The sequence below is a fragment of the Hippoglossus hippoglossus genome, chromosome 7 (genome assembly GCF_009819705.1).
Source record: "Hippoglossus hippoglossus isolate fHipHip1 chromosome 7, fHipHip1.pri, whole genome shotgun sequence".
In the NCBI taxonomy this organism is placed as follows: Eukaryota; Metazoa; Chordata; class Actinopteri; order Pleuronectiformes; family Pleuronectidae; genus Hippoglossus; species Hippoglossus hippoglossus.
Window position 1 is genome coordinate 13,117,314 of NC_047157.1, and position 20,055 is coordinate 13,137,368.

At 39.5% G+C, this 20,055-nt stretch overlaps 2 protein-coding genes across 10 annotated transcripts; one reads left to right on the top strand and one right to left on the bottom strand.

Annotated features, from left to right (window-relative positions):
• Positions 1–747: 747 nt before the first annotated feature.
• Positions 748–6,298, top strand: tardbpl (TAR DNA binding protein, like). Of its 9 annotated transcripts, none has more exons than XR_004614470.1 (7): positions 748–1,490; positions 2,289–2,452; positions 2,821–2,961; positions 3,291–3,488; positions 3,717–3,837; positions 4,609–4,755; positions 5,512–6,298. XR_004614470.1 is itself a non-coding variant. In XM_034591015.1 (6 exons), exons 1-6 carry the CDS (start codon positions 1,250–1,252, stop codon positions 4,701–4,703), a joined length of 960 nt encoding a protein of 319 aa, XP_034446906.1. In that variant the 5' UTR covers positions 748–1,249; the 3' UTR covers positions 4,704–5,442. The 9 variants fall into 9 exon arrangements, 3 of the variants coding, with proteins under 3 accessions (XP_034446906.1, XP_034446903.1, XP_034446905.1); XR_004614472.1 differs by having other exon boundaries at positions 3,717–3,801; XR_004614471.1 differs by having other exon boundaries at positions 749–1,490; positions 3,318–3,488.
• A 4,449-nt stretch (positions 6,299–10,747) lies between these two features.
• Positions 10,748–17,809, bottom strand: pgd (phosphogluconate dehydrogenase). Its single transcript, XM_034591011.1, has 13 exons — positions 17,684–17,809; positions 17,247–17,322; positions 16,585–16,764; positions 16,434–16,499; positions 16,227–16,345; positions 16,033–16,102; positions 15,786–15,920; positions 15,483–15,672; positions 14,145–14,275; positions 13,626–13,759; positions 12,989–13,088; positions 11,587–11,709; positions 10,748–11,266 (listed from the first exon to the last, which is right to left on the bottom strand). Exons 1-13 carry the CDS (start codon positions 17,689–17,691, stop codon positions 11,147–11,149), a joined length of 1,452 nt encoding a protein of 483 aa, XP_034446902.1. The 5' UTR covers positions 17,692–17,809; the 3' UTR covers positions 10,748–11,146.
• Positions 17,810–20,055: the final 2,246 nt, after the last annotated feature.

A 20,055-nucleotide genomic window follows, 5' to 3' on the forward strand; every position in this document is an offset into this window, starting at 1 on the left:
TGAAATAATTTATAATATAATAAATGACTGGTGGCATTAATAGTTGACTGTTGCTTTCTGATCTCACGGTAGACTCAATTTTATATAATAGAATATGAAAAATGATTTCAGATTAAGACAAATTGTATAGTTTATAGCTTAGTCATTGAGGGGAATATGTTTGCAAATAAAGAAAAGATAAGAAAAGAAAAGACCCACTATGGGGAAATGTACCGGGTTACACCTGCAATAAGGGAATACACATACCATAATATAAACAGTAAAACAGTATTGAACATAGAGATATTGAAATTGCACGGATACAACATGTTTATTACAAAGTTAAATCAGTTAGGAACCTGAGAGATAGAGATTTATTGTGGACAAACATAGATACATAAATTAAACCCATAAAATAAAGAAGAAAACATCTCATGTTGCAGGATTCATGATTTAAAATGTTGTTTGAAACGATTTGTAAGTGCGCACCTTTTGTTTGGGTTTTCAAGATGAATCTTCTCTGTTACAACTCAAAGGGTAAAACCGCAACTTCAAACGTTGCCTGTTGTAAATTATGCAACACGACAAGATAAATAACATTCACCAAAGAGCGTTCAGGCAAAGTTGATCAAATATCTAAACAACAACATGTGATATTGAGTCAAACTTTGACCTAAAGGTTTTTCATTTTTATTTCGAACCCCCTACAGAAGTCCACAGTGTGCCCTCCCAACTGGATGATGTCATCTCTACAAGGTGAGCAGCATGTCGAGCGGCCATTTTGTTAGCTAGCTTTGAGGTTACAGAGGTTAGCCGTTGCTCTGACGGTTCGGCGCTCACATTTCGAATAAAGCGAACGTGTGGATGTTTTTGTTTTGGTCCAGTATCCGGCCACACGCTCGTAAACAGGAGGCGGACTTGTGTATTCGTTGAGACGGCGCTAAACCCGATGCTCATTCATTTTTGAAGCTAACTTGAGTTTGCTAGCTTGTTAGCTCGGCCGGGCTAACTTGTTTGTGCGTAACGGGTGTGAGTGAAAGAAAACATCCATCTCTGATGACCGCGGACTGTTAAGTGTTGCTGCGGGTGTGTGTCGCACACAGTTTGTCTGTCTGTGTGTGTGTGTGTGTGTGTGTGTTGTGGCTGCTCCGGTATCTCAGCTCACACAGTTAGCAGGTTCACTTGATCGAGCATCGACGTTTTCAAAACGCGTGCATCATCACGGTGTTAGCCGCGCTCCATCAGCGGATTCCTGCCGGACGCAGAGATCATGTCGGAGCTGTACATCCGTGTGGCGGAGGAGGAGAACGAGGAGCCGATGGAGATCCCCTCGGAGGACGACGGGACCGTATTGCTGTCGTCGGTGGCGGCTCAGTTTCCAGGGGCGTGCGGGCTGCGCTACAGGAACCCGGAGTCCCAGTGCATGAGGGGGGTCCGGCTCGTGGAGGGGGTCCTGCATGCACCTGAGAACGACTGGGGGAGTCTGGTCTACGTCGTCAATTATCCCAAAGGTGAGACGGATGCTGGTGTACATGATTGTACTTTCATTTCCAGTGGGGCTACAGTGTATAATGATCCACCACAACCATTCCAGTTTATTTGGTACAGCCAGACCAGTCCAATATAACGACCGTCCCTACATCCTTATACTATGAAGGTTACAATGGCTAGATGTATTGTTTTAATTTATCGTTTTGGAGGCTGACACATGGTTTGTATCTCCTCCACTACATCTGTTCTAGCTTGTTTTAGTTTGTCTTTGAGTCCAGTGAAACAAAATGTAACTGCTATAGTGTTTTGATTACTGTTTTAGACAATTCACTTCCACCTCTTTGTAGAAGCCTCATTCTATTTTCCAACTTGAGAGCACCCTACTGAACAAAGCCAGTTCATCAATAAATAATTTCCTGAGTTTGGTGTGCGATGACCAGATGCTCGTGCACAGAGCCCTGACCTCAACTCCACACAACACCTTTGGGATGAGCTGGAGAAACGGCTGCAGGCCTCATCACCAAACTTCATTGCATTTCTAGATGAATTGGAAGATATTCCTGCATCCAGCTTCCACATGTCCAGTGGAAAGCCCTCTAAGGAGAGTGGAGCTTGTTATGGAGGCTCTATTGACCCTTTGAATAAATTACTCCATCATATGGGCTCCACATTCTTCTGGTCGTTTAGTGTATGTTGCTGTCCCTCACTAAACCACCAAATGGCCAGGAGCTCATATACTTTAGGTTTGACCTTAGACCTCTTTTCAGGGACATCTGTATTTTACACTAATGTAATTTGTGTCCGTCTATTCTCCATAGATAACAAAAGGAAGATGGATGAAATAGATGCTGCCTCAGCTGTGAAAGTCAAGAGGGGCTTTCAGAAGACATCAGATCTCATTGTCCTCGGACTACCGTGGAAAACATCAGAACAAGACTTGAAAGACTATTTCACTACTTTCGGGGAGGTCATCATGGTGCAGGTAGAGAAGTCTCACTTGGCTGAAGTGTATTAAAGGTTCAATGAGTAGGAATAAGTGACATCTAGTGGTGAAGTTGCTTGTTGCAGCTGAATACCCCTCACCTCAAGTGTTAGGTTTGTCCAGTCTGGGCTACTAAAACAAACATGATAGCCTCTGTAGAGAGGACTCGCTCCAATTCTAGGGTAAAGAAAACAGTTTAAGTGTTTACACACTTGTAAGAACATCACTAGGATTATTTTATATTCAATTTCTGCCAAAAGGTCCCTTTCACCTTAATGTTACACACTGGACCTTTTAAGAAAATGTCTTTACATTTGTGGTTTGGTGTGAATTGGTAACAAACTGACATTCCTCTGTGTTCTCTGCAGGTCAAGAGAGATGCAAAAACTGGCAACTCAAAAGGATTTGGATTTGTCCGATTCACTGAATACGAGACACAAACCAAAGTCATTGCTCAGAGACATATGATTGATGGAAGGTGGTGTGATTGCAAACTTCCTAACTCAAGGGTAAGTTGACCAGAGTTTCCGTAGCACAGAATAATCGTTCATAGCTATATCTCATGGAACAATTTCTTTAGGTCAAGGGTTAGTTAAGACTGGTCATGTGGAATTATGCAGTAACATTTTTGTTGAGCCTTACATGATAAAGTTAATTATTTTTGTTGAATGAATATGTTAACTTTTACGGAGATTCAAATGCATCAAATTTAATAATAGTTCAGTTTTTGCATCTTCCTCCTAATTTGACATAAACATTTAGTCATGCTTAATGATCGTGACAGATATTTGAAAAATATGATTGAATTCATCGGCAGCATGATTTAAAACGCATGTAGAATTTTCCTTTTGACTGTCCCTCTCAGGCAAGTCCTGATGAGCCGATGCGAAGCCGTAAAATCTTTGTTGGCCGCTGCACAGAGGACATGTCAACTGATGACCTGAGGCAGTACTTCATGCAGTACGGTGAAGTCACTGATGTCTTCATCCCCAAACCTTTCCGGGCTTTTGCATTCGTCACATTTGCTGACGACCAGGTGAGATCCATCATAGATGGCAGATTTAGATATTAGTAGGTGTCATAATCACAAGATGATGTTGTTATTATATTATAGACATAAGCTGCGAGGAAGTAGTGAATATGAAGGTAACATTAGGATAAAGTGTTAACAGCATCAGATAAAGTTTGAGGTATATAATAAAATGCATGTGATATCAGTGCCATAATGACAGCAGTAGTAATCTACTCTTCATTTATTTCCCAGGTCGCCCAAGCCCTGTGTGGCGAGGACTTGATCATCAAGGGCATCAGCGTGCACATCTCTAATGCTGAGCCCAAACACAACAACAGTAGGCAAATGATGGATCGTGGGCGGTTTGGGGCTGGTGGGTTCAGTCAGGGCTATGGCAGTAATCGTGGTGGGCTAGGCAGCGGTAGCAGTGGGGTTAACTTTGGGGCTCTCGGTCTTAACCCTGCAATGGTGGCCGCTGCTCAGGCAGCTCTACAGAGCAGTTGGGGAATGATGGGCATGCTGGCTAACCAGCAGGGTCTGACCACAACGGCAGGCACAGCCACTACAACCCGAGACCAGACCTATAGCTCTGCCAGCACCAGTTACAGCAGCCCCAGCTCGGCTAGCCTCGGCTGGGCTGCAGGAACTAACACCGCCTCCAACAGCGGCTTCAGCTCTGGCTTTGGCACGTCTATGGAGTCTAAGTCTTCTAGTTGGGGAATGTAGATAGCTTCTAGTTGGGTTTTTTGTTGCTATTAGACTAATCTGGTAAGTATACCTAGGGGGGGGGGGGGGGGGGCGGCTTCTATCTTTTTTTCTAGTTATTTAAAATTACACTGCCTTTTTACTTGGGTAAAGAGAAGATTTGCATGTGACTTATGTTGTCGTGAACTGAATGGGAGAACATTTTAGTTTGTTAGATGAAACTGCCACACCACCTTTGTTGTTTTCGAGAAAATGTTCCGCAGAGATGATGTGCATGCAAGATAAATATTTAAACATGCACGAGTATTTTAAGTGCTCCTCAGCCCCTTGTAAAATGGGCTTGATATGATTCTATGTGTGTAAGCAGTTGATTGCATATTTTTGTTTGTATTTTGTTTGACGTCTTTTGGAAACGCCTTCATGAAAATCTCTTCTGCAGTTCACCAACTCTTTCCCAATTTCCCGGGAGGAAGCGCCTCATTGGCAGCAATGTTCGACAGATCTCAGTATCAGTTCCCCTCCTCCAATGTGTAAATGCTTTGTCATCAAAGAACACAGCTTCACCCTGCATATACTGTATTAGACGGTGGGTGTTCTTTTTCTCCTCTCCCCTTTTTTATGGATATAGAAACATTGTCTGCACTTGTCTCTTTTCAAGATCAATGAGTGGGATTGGTGTTGGACCGAGTGAGAGAGAGCGAAAGGGAGAGCAAAATGAAAGAAAGCAAGTGTGAGAAGGACTGTTTGTGAATTTTATTTTTTTTTCTTCTAAACAAATGCCTGCGAGACATGAGAAGATCCTGTGCGAGTGTGAGAGGAAGAAGCAAGTACGAGTGTGTTCCTAAACTTCATCACAAGGACATTATTGCATCTTGAGATTCCTACGGTCTGCTGTTATGTCATCGTTTTCTATCAACCATGTTTCTCTAAATCAGATTGAAATGTCAAGTGCAATGATTTTTTTGTATCCTTTCTCGGCTTTCTCTTCCTGTCTGATTTGCAGTGAATGCTGTGTCTGGTTGTGTGTTTTATTTTCTCCTTGTTAACCACCCTCTCTGTGTGAAAATGTGACTTTGTGCCCGTGTGGGTCTGTGTGGGGGGGTGAACTCTGAAAGTGTGTCGGTGTTTGAAAGTGAACTCGGAGGCTGATGTGGTGAATGTTTGACAAGTTCCCACTGAAAGTTTGTGTTTGAAGTGGTTACGAATGCATTTTTCTATGTTTTGTGAATCAAAGGGAAGTCTGAAATAAAACTGAATTTGATTAGGTATTATACCCTCTTCACAGTGACTTATTTTTGACTGACATGAATTAAACTGCCGACACTTTAATTCACATGTATAGGGACCTCGGACACGGACAGCGCAGGTTTTCGTTGGAGTCAGTTGTGGAGAAGCTGAAGACATTGGTGGGTGGGCCCGGTGCAAACCATCAATGGAATAGCTGCTCGACTGTCCAACTCCTGAGAAGGATCAGCTTCACCTCACTATCAAGAAACCTCGGACCATCCCTAAATGAAATTCAGTGGACCGTACTCAATTGGGCTGAGGTATTTGTGTATACCTCCAAAAAAAGAAGACGAGGGGTAGGATGAGAAAAGCTATTCATTCCGTCCTACTCCTGCTAAAGCATGTAATGCCTTATCTGAATTATTTACTTGGATTCTGATGTCTACTGATGTGTTCGCTCGTTTTTTTTATTTTTTAACATGTCTAAAATAAATTGGATCAAACAGGCAAATGTCTCACCTGCAGTTTGACAGCGATCATACTTGTTCTTTTTCCAATCTTGTGGAACCCAAAGTCTGCCTTAAATCTAACACCATGCATTTCTGTCAGTAAATACTTGATTCTTTGTCCTCCATTAGAAGTGGGTGATGGCTCGCTGAAGTGTTAACCTGTAGGTTTGTTTTCAATGTGGTTAAAAAAAAAAAAAAAAAGTTTAGATAATTCTGAAATAAGTGTTCTTGTTCTTTTTGTTTACCTTGATTGTAAAGTGGTTGAAATGTACGAGCTGACTGATTTCCAAAGGGACTTAAACAACTGACTGAACATGCCAGCAAAAAACTCACTTTGTATATTGAAAGATTTTAGTATTGCAGTGTAAAATAAAAGTTGAGTTTTTAATCTTCTGTCGTCTCTGAATGTAGATTAATATAAGATCTTATTGTCCATGTTTTCAGTCTGGTGATTTCATTTTGATTTGGTCCTGCACTGTGTAGGCTGCTGCGGGCTGGTTACTTGGTGTAGATGTAATGTTCGGCCTGTGGATGGTGCTGTTGTGCCATGTTGGAGTTTGAAAAAAACTTCACGAAAAGAAAAAGGCTCCAAACTCCCCTTTAATGTAGATGTAAACTTGGTTAGAAAAAGGTTATGGGAGTGTTTTGTTTTGTCTGTCCTCACTGAGATTTGTTTTCACACCAATTTAGGAAAACTAATAATCTAAACGAAGAATTAACAGCTTCTGAATCCAACTCACAGCCAGTCCAACTTAAAAACTAACATTGGGTTAAAACAAAAAGATAAAGAATTATTAACAGTTATTTTTATTTTGTGCTGAGGTTCTCATCAGTTTTATTTAAATCAAAGCATGATAATAGAAAACTTCTGCAGCCTATCTTCTGTCATCTGATCTCTGTATCTATCTGTAGCAGTGGATGGTCAGAGGTTACAATCACTGTAACACAGTCACAGACTTCAAACATTTTCACACCTGCTTTAATTGTTTACTGCTTTATTCTCCCACTGTTCACAGGTTAAGAGTCTTTCAGAAGATGTTCTTACAAGATGCTCTGTCAGCGTTTTACCAAGGTACTGACCCATGAACCCAAACTGCACTTCTGTGGTCTCTGGAAACATTTGCTGCCACATCCCTGGCTGCAGTTTCCACTCAAATACAAACTGGTTTAATTAGGGCCCGAGCACCGAACGGTGGGAGGCCCTATTGTATTTCGAAGGATTTGTATTTCCCTTTTGGGGCTTTTTCAGGGCCTAGACATGCTCAAATTGTTACCAAAGTTTGCAGGGAATTCAAAACCCCAAAAAGTAATTGTATTCTGGAGTAATTTGAAATGGGCGTGGAAAAATGGCTCAACAGCGCCATCTAAGGAAAAGCCCCTCAGTTAGCTTTCACCGATCTTCACAAAAATCGTAGCCCAGGTGTATCATGACCAGACAAACAAAAAAGTCAAAGGTGCAATTGGAAAAAAGAAACAGGAACCCCGCCATTTTGGCTTTAGTGGCCATATTGGCCATTTTCCACATTTTTACTTTGATGTACTTGTCGTAGGGCATCAGTTCCTTGTAGTTTCGTTACGTGATGTGACGTGACGTGACGTGACGTTCCGTGACGTTCCGTTACTTTTAGTTACTTTTAGTTACTTTTAGTTACTTGTAGTTACTTGTAGTTACTTGTAGTTACTTAACGAGACGTGACGTAACGAAAAATAAAGTAACGTGACGTGACGTAACGAGACGTAACGTAACGAGACGTGACGTAACGAAAAATAAAGTAACGTGACGCGACGCGACGTGACGAGACGTGACGTAACGAAACATAAAGTAACGTGACGCGACGTGACGTGACGAAAAATAAAGTAACGTGACGTAACGAGACGTAACGTAACGAGACGTGACGTAACGAGACGTGACGTAACGAAAAATAAAGTAACGTGACGTAACGTAACGAGACGTGACGTGACGCGACGCGACGAGACGTGACGTGACGCGACGAGACGTGACGTAACGAAAAATAAAGTAATGTGACGTAACGTAACGAGACGTGACGTGACGTAACGTGACGTGACGTAACGAGACGTAAACTAACGTAACGTGGCGTAACATAAAGTAACATAACGAAACATAAAGTAACGTGACGTGACATGACGTAACATGAAGTAACATAACGAAACATAAAGTGACGTGTCGTGACGTGACGTAACGAAACATAAAGTAACGTAACGTGGCGTAACGAAACCTAAAGTAACGTAACGTAACATAACGAAACATAAAGTAACATAACGAAACATAAAGTGACGTGACGTGACGTGACGGTACGTGACGTGACGTTACTTTTCGTGACGTGACGTTACGTTACGTTACGGACAGATTTTCTTTTTTTTCTTTTTTTTCCGTCCGTCTGTCCGTATTTTTTTTTGGGGACGGACAGACGGAGAGATTTTATTTTAATTTTAATTTTCTTTTTAAATTAAAATTAAAATACAAAAGTAACTAAAAGTACAAAAGTAACTAAAAGTACAAAAGTAACTAAAAAGTAACGAAAAGTACAAAAGTAACTAAAAAGTAACTAAAAGTACAACAGTAACTAAAAGAACAAAAGTAACTAAAAAGTAACTAAAAGTACAAAAGTAACTAAAAAGTAACGAAAAGTACAAAAGTAACTAAAAAGTAACTAAAAGTACAAAAGTAACTAAAAAGTAACGAAAAGTACAAAAGTAACTAAAAAGTAACTAAAAGTAACTAAAAGTACAAAAGTAACTAAAAGTACAAAAGTAACTAAAAAGTAACTAAAAGTACAAAAGTAACTAAAAGTACAAAAGTAACTAAAAAGTAACGAAAAGTACAAAAGTAACTATAAAGTAACTAAAAGTACAAAAGTAACTAAAAAGTAACTAAAAGTACAAAAGTAACTAAAAAGTAACGAAAAGTACAAAAGTAACTAAAAAGTAACTAAAAGTACAAAAGTAACTAAAAGTACAAAAGTAACTAAAAGTACAAAAGTAACGAAAAGTACAAAAGTAACTAAAAAGTAACTAAAAGTACAAAAGTAACTAAAAAGTAACGAAAAGTACAAAAGTAACTAAAAGTACAAAAGTAACTAAAAAGTAACTAAAAGTACAAAAGTAACTAAAAAGTAACGAAAAGTACAAAAGTAACTAAAAGTACAAAAGTACGGACAGACGGACGAAAAAAATAAAAAAAATAAAATCTGTACTTTTGTACTTTTAGTTACTTTTGTACTTTTAGTTACTTTTAAGTTACTTTTGTACTTTTCGTTACTTTTAAGTTACTTTTGTACTTTTCGTTACTTTTTAGTTACTTTTGTACTTTTTAGTTACTTTTGTACTTTTCGTTACTTTTTAGTTACTTTTGTACTTTTAGTTACTTTTGTACTTTTCGTTACTTTTTAGTTACTTTTGTACTTTTAGTTACTTTTGTACTTTTGGTTACTTTTTAGTTACTTTTGTACTTTTCGTTACTTTTTAGTTACTTTTGTACTTTTAGTTACTTTTGTATTTTAATTTTTTTAATTTAAAAAAAATCTGTCTGTCCGTCCAAAAAAAAAAAAAAACGGACGTACAGACGGACGAAAAAAAAATAAAATCCGTCCGTCTGTCCGTCCCAAAAAAAATTTCAAATACGGACAGACGGACGAAAAAAATAAAAAAATCCGGACAGACAGACGGACGACTTTCGTACTTTGTTACTTTTGTACTTTTAGTTACTTTTGTACTTTTAGTTACTTTTTAGTTACTTTTGTACTTTTAGTTACTTTTGTACTTTTAGTTACTTTTGTACTTTTAGTTACTTTTTAGTTACTTTTGTACTTTTAGTTACTTTTGTACTTTTAGTTACTTTTGTACTTTTAGTTACTTTTGTACTTTTAGTTACTTTTTAGTTACTTTTGTACTTTTCGTTACTCTTTAGTTACTTTTGTACTTTTAGTTACTTTTGTACTTTTCGTTACTTTTTAGTTACTTTTGTACTTTTAGTTACTTTTGTACTTTTCGTTACTTTTGTACTTTTCGTTACTTTTTAGTTACTTTTGTACTTTTAGTTACTTTTGTACTTTTCGTTACTTTTTAGTTACTTTTGTACTTTTAGTTACTTTTGTACTTTTCGTTACTTTTGTATTTTAATTTTTTTAATCATGTGCTAGAGTTACGGCGCCACCCTCTGGACATCTAATATAAAGGCATCATGTAATGAGTAAACTTATTTGATACAGCACATTTCTCTGCTAACTACAAAACATTACAGAGGTGTTGATTTGAAGTGTGGTATGTTAATACTTTGTATGTTGTATTATAATGAGGTCTATCTGCTATTTAACAAGCTCATGTTTGAATTTGGACATTTCCTTTCAACATAATGCAATGGATTGTGACCTCCAAATGATCATACGGTGGAATTCAAACTTAATCAACAATAGTTTCATCAATAACTGAACATTGACACATTCAGTGCAGGACTGTATCAGGCAACATTAGCTCTAGCTGTGTTCCTTATAAACTGAATGCTAAGTGTACTTACATTTATAAAAATCTGGCACATGACCCCTCCTGAGTCACAATTTCTGTTTATTTTGTTGTAGGTAGAAATATGTTAAAGCTTAAATGAGTGAAAATAGGTTTTTGAGATGATGTAGCCAGAGTGGCAGTATGGACTTATGGGTACAGTATGGGTTTTGTATTATATTTTCATATAAATATTCACTGTACTCAACATCAGTCTGACAGTGACAGGTCCTTTGAACTGAGTACCCTGTTTATACATCAGGCAGCTTATGTCACTTGTTGCCACATCCCAATCCTGTTTACAGAAACCAGAGAGTAAGGAGCTAATAATAAAGGGATTGAAATCTTTATTTAGCCTAATACAGTACAGTGCAACGGTTCACCTTAATCCAGTGTTAGCACGGTGAACCCTGGGCCCAACATGACAATATGCTGAACATCAGCCTCAGAGTAAGGTCCCCCCCCCCCCCTTGTGACTGAGTTGCTACACACACAGTGACAGAGTTTACAACACACACAACCTATGATTTCATCTCTTCATAAATAAAACTGCAACATGTTGTTGAGGGAGTAAAAAGTTGGATGAAGGTGATAGTTGGGTGATGAGTTCTTGAATATTCAGGCTTGGTTTTTATAAAATCGGAATGTGTAACATGTCGTCTTCTCCCACAGGTGACTTCAGTCTTCTTCTCTGTGTGTTTTTGAGTGATGTGAGTGGGGTCCTTAAGCATTGTAGGAGGAAGAGGAGACGTTTCCACCGTGACCCGTCCAGTTAGTGTGGATGAAACAGCCGGGTTTTGACAGCAGCTCATACGTGTGAGCTCCAAAGTAATCCCTCTGGGCCTAAAGGAAAAAAAAACAGTGTAAACAATCTCTGATAAACATCAAAATGACTGAGAAATAAGGAAACAAACACATTACACTGTCAGGGTCTTAAAGCCCAACAAACACACACACACACACACACACACACACACACACACACACACACACACACACACACACACACACACACACACACACACACACACACACACACACACACACACACACACACACACACACACACACACACACACACACTACACGTGGTCTTTCTAATCTGATGGAGCTCCACACTTGGCCATATGGTCAGTGGACCTCAGCTCCCTCTGTCGTCTCACCTGGAGGAGGTTTGCTGGCAGCATCTCGTGTCTGTAACCATCATAGAAGGACAGAGCGGTGGTGAAGCAGGGCATGGGGATACCGTGCTGGACGCCAGTGCTGACCGTTCTGCGCCACGACTCCTAAACAAAATGATTACACCAGTTAACACTTTCATGATCTATGAAAAATGATTAAAGATATTTTTATACAGGGCTCCCTTGGCGTGTTCAAAATCATTTAAAATCAGTTTTCATAGAACAATGTCATTACTTATAGAATGTCCTTTTTATTTTCCATAGTTAATTTTAGCCACGGATTCCTATATGATTATGCTCTGTGTTTTTAATCTGTATGCTGTGTTAGTGTTTTTTTGTTTCGTGTGTGTTATTTGTCCCTGCTTGTATTCATATTTGAAACTTTTTTACTTTCTTGCTGCACATCTTGAGTAGAACTCTCTGGGGTTATTGAAAAGAAATATTGTATCTCAGCGGGACCTTCCTGGGAAAATAAAGTAAAAATTAAGGCGGGGCGATTCTTGACTTCAAATCAATATCACGATTATTTCAAACCCGACCCTTCACCTGCTCAAAATTACGAGGAATGTTGATGTAGAGTAACGTAGAAGTCGCATTGAATTTCAATACAGGTCACATGGCTAATTAGAATGCGAATCTGATTTGAAAGATCATATTCCATGTGATAGGTGCTGTTCACACTGTCATTGAACAATAAATAAATGTCGGTTTGGATACATTTTGGGTTAATTGCCCAGCCCTTGTAAAAATAAAATAAAGCTGATTTAATTTGGTGCATCTGGTCATGAGCGGGAGAATTTAACAAGGTAAGTAACAGACACCCAACATGAGCCTGTTGTACATTGGTTTCAGTATAAAGTCTAGAGTAGAGTCTGAGTTTCAGGTCTGTATGACAGTACGACTGATAACAGGAGGATCTGAGTGGACTAACTATCGGCTCTGATAACATGAAGCATCACTGCGGGAGAACATTTAGTATTTCAATAAGATGGACAAAGTAAATCGCAACATGGAAACAACAAGGACTAAATATTGCTCTTTGTCCTCAGTTGCTTCTTAACTAGTGGAGCAAAATGCAGGTTGTAGTGTTTGAAGTCATCTCTAGATTTCAAATCAAGTCGACTCATACTGTCCCCAGGTCCTTTTTTGTCTCTATATAATAAAGTTGAGATTAAAAATAGAACTAAGTTGACTGTGTCCTTTCCTCAACAATACAATCTAAACTCTCTGACACTGCATTGCACACAGCTGGAAGTTAAGTCACTGGGTGTTATTCTTGCTTCACTCCTTTCTTTACTCAAAGGAGGAAATCGTTTTTTCTGTGCATCTTTGTCAATGTGGCGATTGCAGGTTGCCTTTTTGGCCACTTCCTCCTTCCTCATACCTGACACTCCTTCACAGCGTCTTTGAAGAAGTTGTCCAGCAGCAGATTCTGCAGCTCGGCATCCCTGTCAAACGCCTCTTTGATTTTACCCAGGAAGACACTGGTGGGAAGAGGAGGGAGAGAGAGAAGTGTTAATGAAGAGAGTCCACAGAGAGATCAACTCTTTAATTCTTATGCTGTGTTAAAATGTACATCTGTTCTAAATGGATACCCTTTGAAAACCTGTTTCTCACGTATTGTACTTGATTCAGGTTTACACAATGTCTTTTCAATCTTACACAAAGCAAACCAGTGTCACAACCACAATTTCCTCATTGTTCTCATTTCTTTCATCTACATTCCTCACACTAGCATTACAACATATCTCAGTGACAAAGAGTTAATTACCTCCTTTATGGCACCTAATGATGAAGACTTAATCCTCATCACCTACGCTTGTCCAACAATTAATCCAAAGTGAATTTTATCAAGAAAAAAATCTCCATTTCAGTCTTCTTGCTTTCTCAACTAGTTCTCTCTCACGCTGCCTAACCACAGTTTTCACCACCATCTGAAAGATCCCTGTTGTAATTGTTGTTTGCACAAGGCAGCAGTTGGGCCGACCACTGATATGAGGACACAATGAGATAAATTGCACCTTCGGATGATGCAGCCTCCTCTCCACATCAGAGCGATCCCACCGTAGTTCAGGGTCCAGCCAAACTCTTTGGCTGCCTGCCGCAGCAGCATGAAGCCCTGTGCATAGGATATGATCTTGGAAGCGTAAAGAGCCTGGAGGGAGAAAAATAAATCAGTTTGTTCTGATACACTGACATTTGTTTAGGATTATGACATCATATATGAATATACTAATGTATATTCATATACTTGAGCAAATAAATCTCGCAAATCTGCATTGGATGCCTTGTAAACTGCTCACTGACTGTGACAGTGGACAACTGTTTTCCAAGTTTGCCGTGGTACCTCAGTAATATTACCATACTCTTACATTGTATGTCTGTCACCATAACTATACTAGTGTAATATTTGAGCGGCTGTGGCTCAGGAGGTGGGTGTGAGTGGTCGATTAGACTAGAAAAGCACTTTCAGTCCATTATGCTCTCTTTCACTAGAGAATGTTTTCACTATTCCACGTTTATTATACTGTGTGAAGTACCTTTCTGATGTCTTCCAGGAAGGCCTTCTTGTCGCCGCTGAATTTGACCCCCTGCGGGCCTGAGAGTCTGTTGCTGGCCTCCACTCTCTCATCCTTTAGAGAGGACAGGCATCTGGCAAAGACAGCCTCCCCTGAGACACAAGAAGAGGAAGAGGAGGAGGAGGAGGAGGAGGAGGAGGAGGGAGGCAGAGAGGGACAACAAGGTTAGCTGTCTGCATAACAAAAACAGGGAGCGCTCTCAATACAGAAATATGAGTCTGTAAACACTAATTTCAATTTTCTGAAACATCTCATAACATATTATTAAATAGAAACATACTAAACTATTCCATTCCCCAGTCACACTGCAGAATCACAATGTTTAAAAACACAATGGTAAAAGATCTGCAGTGATAATTCTGTTGTAAAAGCAAGGCTTGCCAGGTGCCACATTAAAAATGAAAAAGCAGTGCCACTGTCAGTGAGGGGAAAAGTGTTGAGTAAGCATGACTTGCTAAAACTGAGCAGCTACGTGATGCAACCCACTGGAAATCAGAGACAGAGAGAGAGAGAGAGAGAGAGGGATCAAGAGAAAATGTGTCCAGTGAACCATCCTGGTGAGGAATGTTATCCCCTGTGAAAGGCACAGATCCCCGCGTGCAGACGGTACCGGGCGCTCACACTGCACCACACTGACTCCGATTACACACAATGAAGCCTTTTGTCCTGCCTGTCACTATTATCACAAGAGGATCTCCTGCACTGACAGGGATTGAGCAAACTATTTGAAAACATCAAATCTGAAGAAGAGTTAATGTTAGTTTTAATGAAAAGTGAGCTCCTGCAACATTTGTACATTTGCAGACTTTTACAGAAAGTCTGTCATCAATATCTTCTAACTCCTCATTTGCACTCTAACAGGTGTCTGTTTAGAGGGACTCTGCAGAGCTGAGCCGATGGTTGAGGATTATTAATCTTGCACCCTGACCTCCACGGCTGCTTGTGACACAGAATGTCAAACAGTCAGAGCAAAGAGCAAAGCCAAATCCCCCTTATGTCACCTGAGATGAGCAGACCACTAAAAAAGCTTTTAATCTTCTTAGAGGCGTCGCATATCGATCCTGTTCGCTGGAAGAAGCTCACTAATCACAGTATGTGTGTGGTAACTAACAGACAAAACAGAATATTAGCCCATCATCTACCCCACTGGCCTTTAGTAATATAACGCTGTGTTGAAACCTTAACCCAACAGTGACGTAATACCTTTTTGCCAGGTCATCATGACTAACCCGGTTTACTGAAAGCAGCAGAAGGAAACCAGATACTTCCTTGTCAACAATCTCCTTTTTGTCCTCTTACCGATCAGAGTGACAGGTGTGCCGTATTCCAGGGCGGAAATGGCCGTCCACTTCCCTGTTCCTTTCTGCCCGGCACTGTCGCGGATCTTGGGCAGCAGAGGTGTGCCATCAGTGTCCCTGTATTTGAGGATGTTGGCCGTGATCTCGATCAGGAAGGAGTCCAACTCTGTCTTGTTCCAGCTGTTGAAAGCCTAAGACCGTGTGAAAAAATTATGGAATCAATTCCACCGTTTTTTATTTAACAATTGATTTTACACAGCTGATACATTGTGAAGGTTACATCGTACAGTGATAACAAACTCACCTCTGCCATCTCATCATGGTTCATACCCAGAACATCCTTCATCAGATGATAGGCCTCACAAATCAGCTGCATGTCACCGTACTCGATGCCATTATGGACCATTTTCACAAAATGACCTGCACCGTCATCTCCAACCTGCAGAAGCAAGCCAGTCAGAACTGTTTTTGTGAGTTGACCACATGGAAATAGCTGCTCCACATTCTTACAACTCTAGTTAGTAACAAGCATTATGCACTTTTCCACTCACCCAGTCACAACAAGGCTCCCCTGTTCCAACCTTGGCAGCGATGCTCTGGAAGATGTCTTTTATGTGTGGCCTTAAAACAAAAGCAGAGGTTAGTGTTAAAATTGATTAACCTACACACAGAAATGGCTGAATAATGGATGTTTTGTCATGTTTAATATGTTTTAAACTTTAAGACAGAGTTTGTGATGACTGACCAGGCCTCTTTATGTCCTCCTGGCATGAGGGAGGGTCCATAACGTGCCCCTTCCTCTCCACCACTGACTCCACTACCGACAAACAGCAAGTCCTTCTCTTTCAGACTCTTACACCGCCGCTGTATGACAGAGAAAATCAAATAATATGAGCATATCTTCTGTTAGTTATCAACATTTTCTGAAATGCAGTGATCGACATCTGCTTACTGTAGTGTCCGTGTATTCAGAGTTGCCACCGTCGATGATGATATCGCCTGCCTCGAGAAGAGGAACCTGAAGATGATCAAATGTAGCTTAAAGTAAATCATTTGAACTCAGCATGACGAAATAAAAACAACTTTTAACACAAACTACTGACCAGTTTGTCGATAAAGTCATCCACAGCCTGTCCTGCCTTGACCAGCAGGATGATCCTCCTGGGCGTCTTCAGCTTGGACACCATGTCCTCCAGAGACTCGGCTCCGATCACCTTGGAGCCTTTGGCCTCGTTCTTCAGGAAGTCGTGCACCTTGGACACGGTTCGGTTGTAGGCGCAGACCTGTACGACAGGTTTGGTGATGAATACCGAGTGAAATAAAAGCAGAGAGTGGAATAAGCCTGACTGGCAGAGGTTGTGGGAATAAACCATAATGGAAAAAGTACTAAAATCCTTTAATTGTTATTACTAATGCGCCACCATACATGTCCTAACAAGTTATATAACATTGTACTGATCAATCTGAGAGGTTGTGAGCTGATCAATGAAAAGACGAGAAAAGAAAATAAAGAACCAATTCACTTAAATTCTTGGACTTTGCAATAGAACTGAGAATATTTGGATAATTTGACCTTAACCAGCAAAGTATCTAGTTACTTCATATAACTGTCCAATAGATGCAGTGGATTCAAAAGTACAGTACTTCCCTCTGACATGCACAGCAGCAGAAGTGGCATGGAATGGAAATACTTCAGCAAAGTACATCTGTACGGGAGTAACTTGAGTGTAGTAACTGTAATAAACACACGAAGTCATCATCTTACCACAAAGCCGTGATCGTTCATGTTCATGATGATGTTCTGGCCCATGACAGCCAGACCGATCAGTGCGATGTCAGCTCTGTGAACACAAGAGACATGGAAACCAGATTCACTGCCAGGCTGTGATGAGCATCAGGTCTCAGACTATCGACTGACCGACAACTCTCCCCAGGTTAGGAAACCATTGAAACTCATAGTAATGTTTATATCTAATGTATTTTTACAGCAAGGAAAAGAAATCTGTTCCTCGTTAAAACGTCACGTTACAATTCACGTCACATTCATTTCTACTGAGCACTGAAGCTGCTCGGCTAGCTAACAAGCTAACAACTACTCGGTAAAATAAAATAAAGACGATAAACTCCGCGGTTATCGAAGCTAGAAGATGAGCTCCAGCCCCTGCAGCTCCCCCCCAGCGGAGAGAAACACACAGTCCTTACTCAGCCATGTTGCTCTGCGGGTAAAGTCTCCGTGAAGTTCGTCAAAGTGTCCGAATGACAGTGGAGCTCACGCGCTGATCCACCTCAGCTGCTCACTTCCTCCTTCTCTGACGGGGGCGAGGACACAGGCCGACACGCCCACCGGGGAGGATCCACCAATCACAGGACGTTCGGTCAACTGAAGCGATGCTTGGCGCGAGCTGTGATTGGCCCAGAAACCTGAGCAGAGGTCTCTGTCCTCCCATTGGTCGCTTCGGCTGTCACTCGTAATACGTCAGCGCACACCCACATTTGAACAGTTGCTATTTCAGAACTTTAATAATCGATACGTTTGATAAAGGTGTTATCAGGAAAGTGTATTTACTCTAGTGCTGTACTGTAGCATGATTCTGAGCTACCTGTACTTTCTGTACTTCATTTCTGCTGCTCTGTGCAACTACTACAGCACAATGAGCAATATTATAAATATATATAAAATATTTGACAATAACAATATATCCACCAATTACTTTTCAGATCAATATTTTACTTTAAAAATATATGTATAACCAGGGCTACCAACTACAGCTGTTGATCTGCTGATTATTTTTGTGTTTAATTGTTAAGTTTATTAAACAACAAAGAATATTTAGCATTAGCAGAAGCACATCTGATGTCTCTTATGTCTCTAATGACATGTGACAGAGAAGAAGCAGCCAACGCTCTCATCTTAGAGGCTGGGATCAGAATATTTGTTTCACTGAAAACCTACTAAAAGGATTAATATACATTATCTAAATAGTCAAAAACTAAATGTTCTGTCAATTGATAACTCAATTACTCAGATAATTGTATTTCTGAATATTAAACTTTCTTTAATTAAAAAAAAAAATTTTTTTAGACTAATAGACACAATAAAGAATTTAAGATCCACCATTGAAATGTTCAGTTGTATATCTTAACCAGAATTTTGTTTAAAAAATGTCCATGCATGGGGTTAGTAAAGTAGATGTTTATTAATTAAGACGATTAAGACTTTCTTTTTAAACTGTTTAAATACACAACTATAGAATTACACCCAGGGTACTATAATATAGAAAAAACGTCCATTCTAATGGTTGAAGATGGATTGAAAGACATGCAGGCAAAGTGGACATCAGCCCTAAGGCTCAGGTTATTTCGGTTTTGTGCTGAAAGGTAATACTCAACAGATCTGCTTTTATTTCCATTACCTCACACAGATCTGAGGTCAATCAGGACAGACAAACCAGCAGCTAACTTTAGCCCCTTATTAATAATCTTACAAGTATAACATGAAGATATTCACAAATAGTTTTTAGTGCTTATTTATGCATTGTGAAGTTTTTTTAATTGACTAGATGCATTAAAAAGCCCAATACCAAATAATCTTTTCTATTAGTGATATTCAATTCATACTGAGAGTCCTAGTCTTATTTCTATACAGTATGAGGCTTCACACTATTCATAAACTCTATGTAAACATTTTATTAAGTCAGATATTACACTATGGCCAATAGACTGAACTCTGGGTTTCACCTCTGAATCTAATTTCTGCCAGGAAAGAAGAATTTACGTAAAGTTAGGTATGATGCAAATAAAAATTAAACTTGTAAAATTAAATTTTGAGATACTAAGATCCCAAACTTTTACTTACTAAGTTCAAAAAGATTTTCTGTCAAAATTAAAAGAAAGCAAGGTCTGATTCCTAATTATGAGATAAATGTCGGTGACTTTCTAAATGAAACTGGAGCTGTAATATTAGTAAGAAAGTTTATCATCATCAAGCTAAACATTTTTTAAACTAAAAGTTTTGATATCAACATTACAATTTACTGTCTCATAATTTTGACTTGATATGTTATAGTTAAGTTTGATTGTAGTTTTATTTTCTCATTGCAAACATTTGTGACAGAACTGAGCTTCAGTATCAGGTCGATGTTGATGAACACGTGAAAGCTTGGGAGCTCAAAGAGGAGAGAGGACCAACAGGCAGCGTTCTGCTAATGCACAGTTTGCACTTTTATTGTTGCCTCATTCACAAAACAGTTCAATGGTGTTAGGTTACCATACACAGAATTAGGATATCTGCATGACACATCTATGCTATACAGCGAATGGATTATAATTATTACAAATACAGTCAACATATTTACATTTTAATTCAAGCTCCATACAACACAGATATTTACAAAATAAGTATGAAAATGAAACCGGTCTGACAAATAATGTACAGTGTTGACGTCACTGTTTGTTGGTGTTTGTTTTTTCTCGTCTTCTTGTAGTGAACAAAGCCAAAGGGAACGCAGTTATTTAACTGATATTAATTGTCAGAGGGGAAGATGGAAAAAAAAATATATATCATGGCTAGTTTT

Excerpts from the sequence above, each read along its gene's own strand:
- tardbpl (XM_034591012.1), top strand. The coding sequence starts at position 1,250 with ATGTCGGAGCTGTACATCCGTGTGGCGGAGGAGGAGAACGAGGAGCCG. Across the intron at positions 2,962-3,290 it reads GCAAACTTCCTAACTCAAGG|AATTTTCCTTTTGACTGTCC; the intron begins GTAAGTTGACCA and ends AAACGCATGTAG. Across the intron at positions 3,489-3,716 it reads TCACATTTGCTGACGACCAG|GTCGCCCAAGCCCTGTGTGG; the intron begins GTGAGATCCATC and ends TTTATTTCCCAG.
- pgd (XM_034591011.1), bottom strand. Across the intron at positions 16,103-16,226 it reads GGAGGACATAAAGAGGCCTG|GCCACACATAAAAGACATCT; the intron begins GTCAGTCATCAC and ends TTTTGTTTTAAG. Across the intron at positions 14,276-15,482 it reads CACACCTGTCACTCTGATCG|GGGAGGCTGTCTTTGCCAGA; the intron begins GTAAGAGGACAA and ends CTTGTGTCTCAG.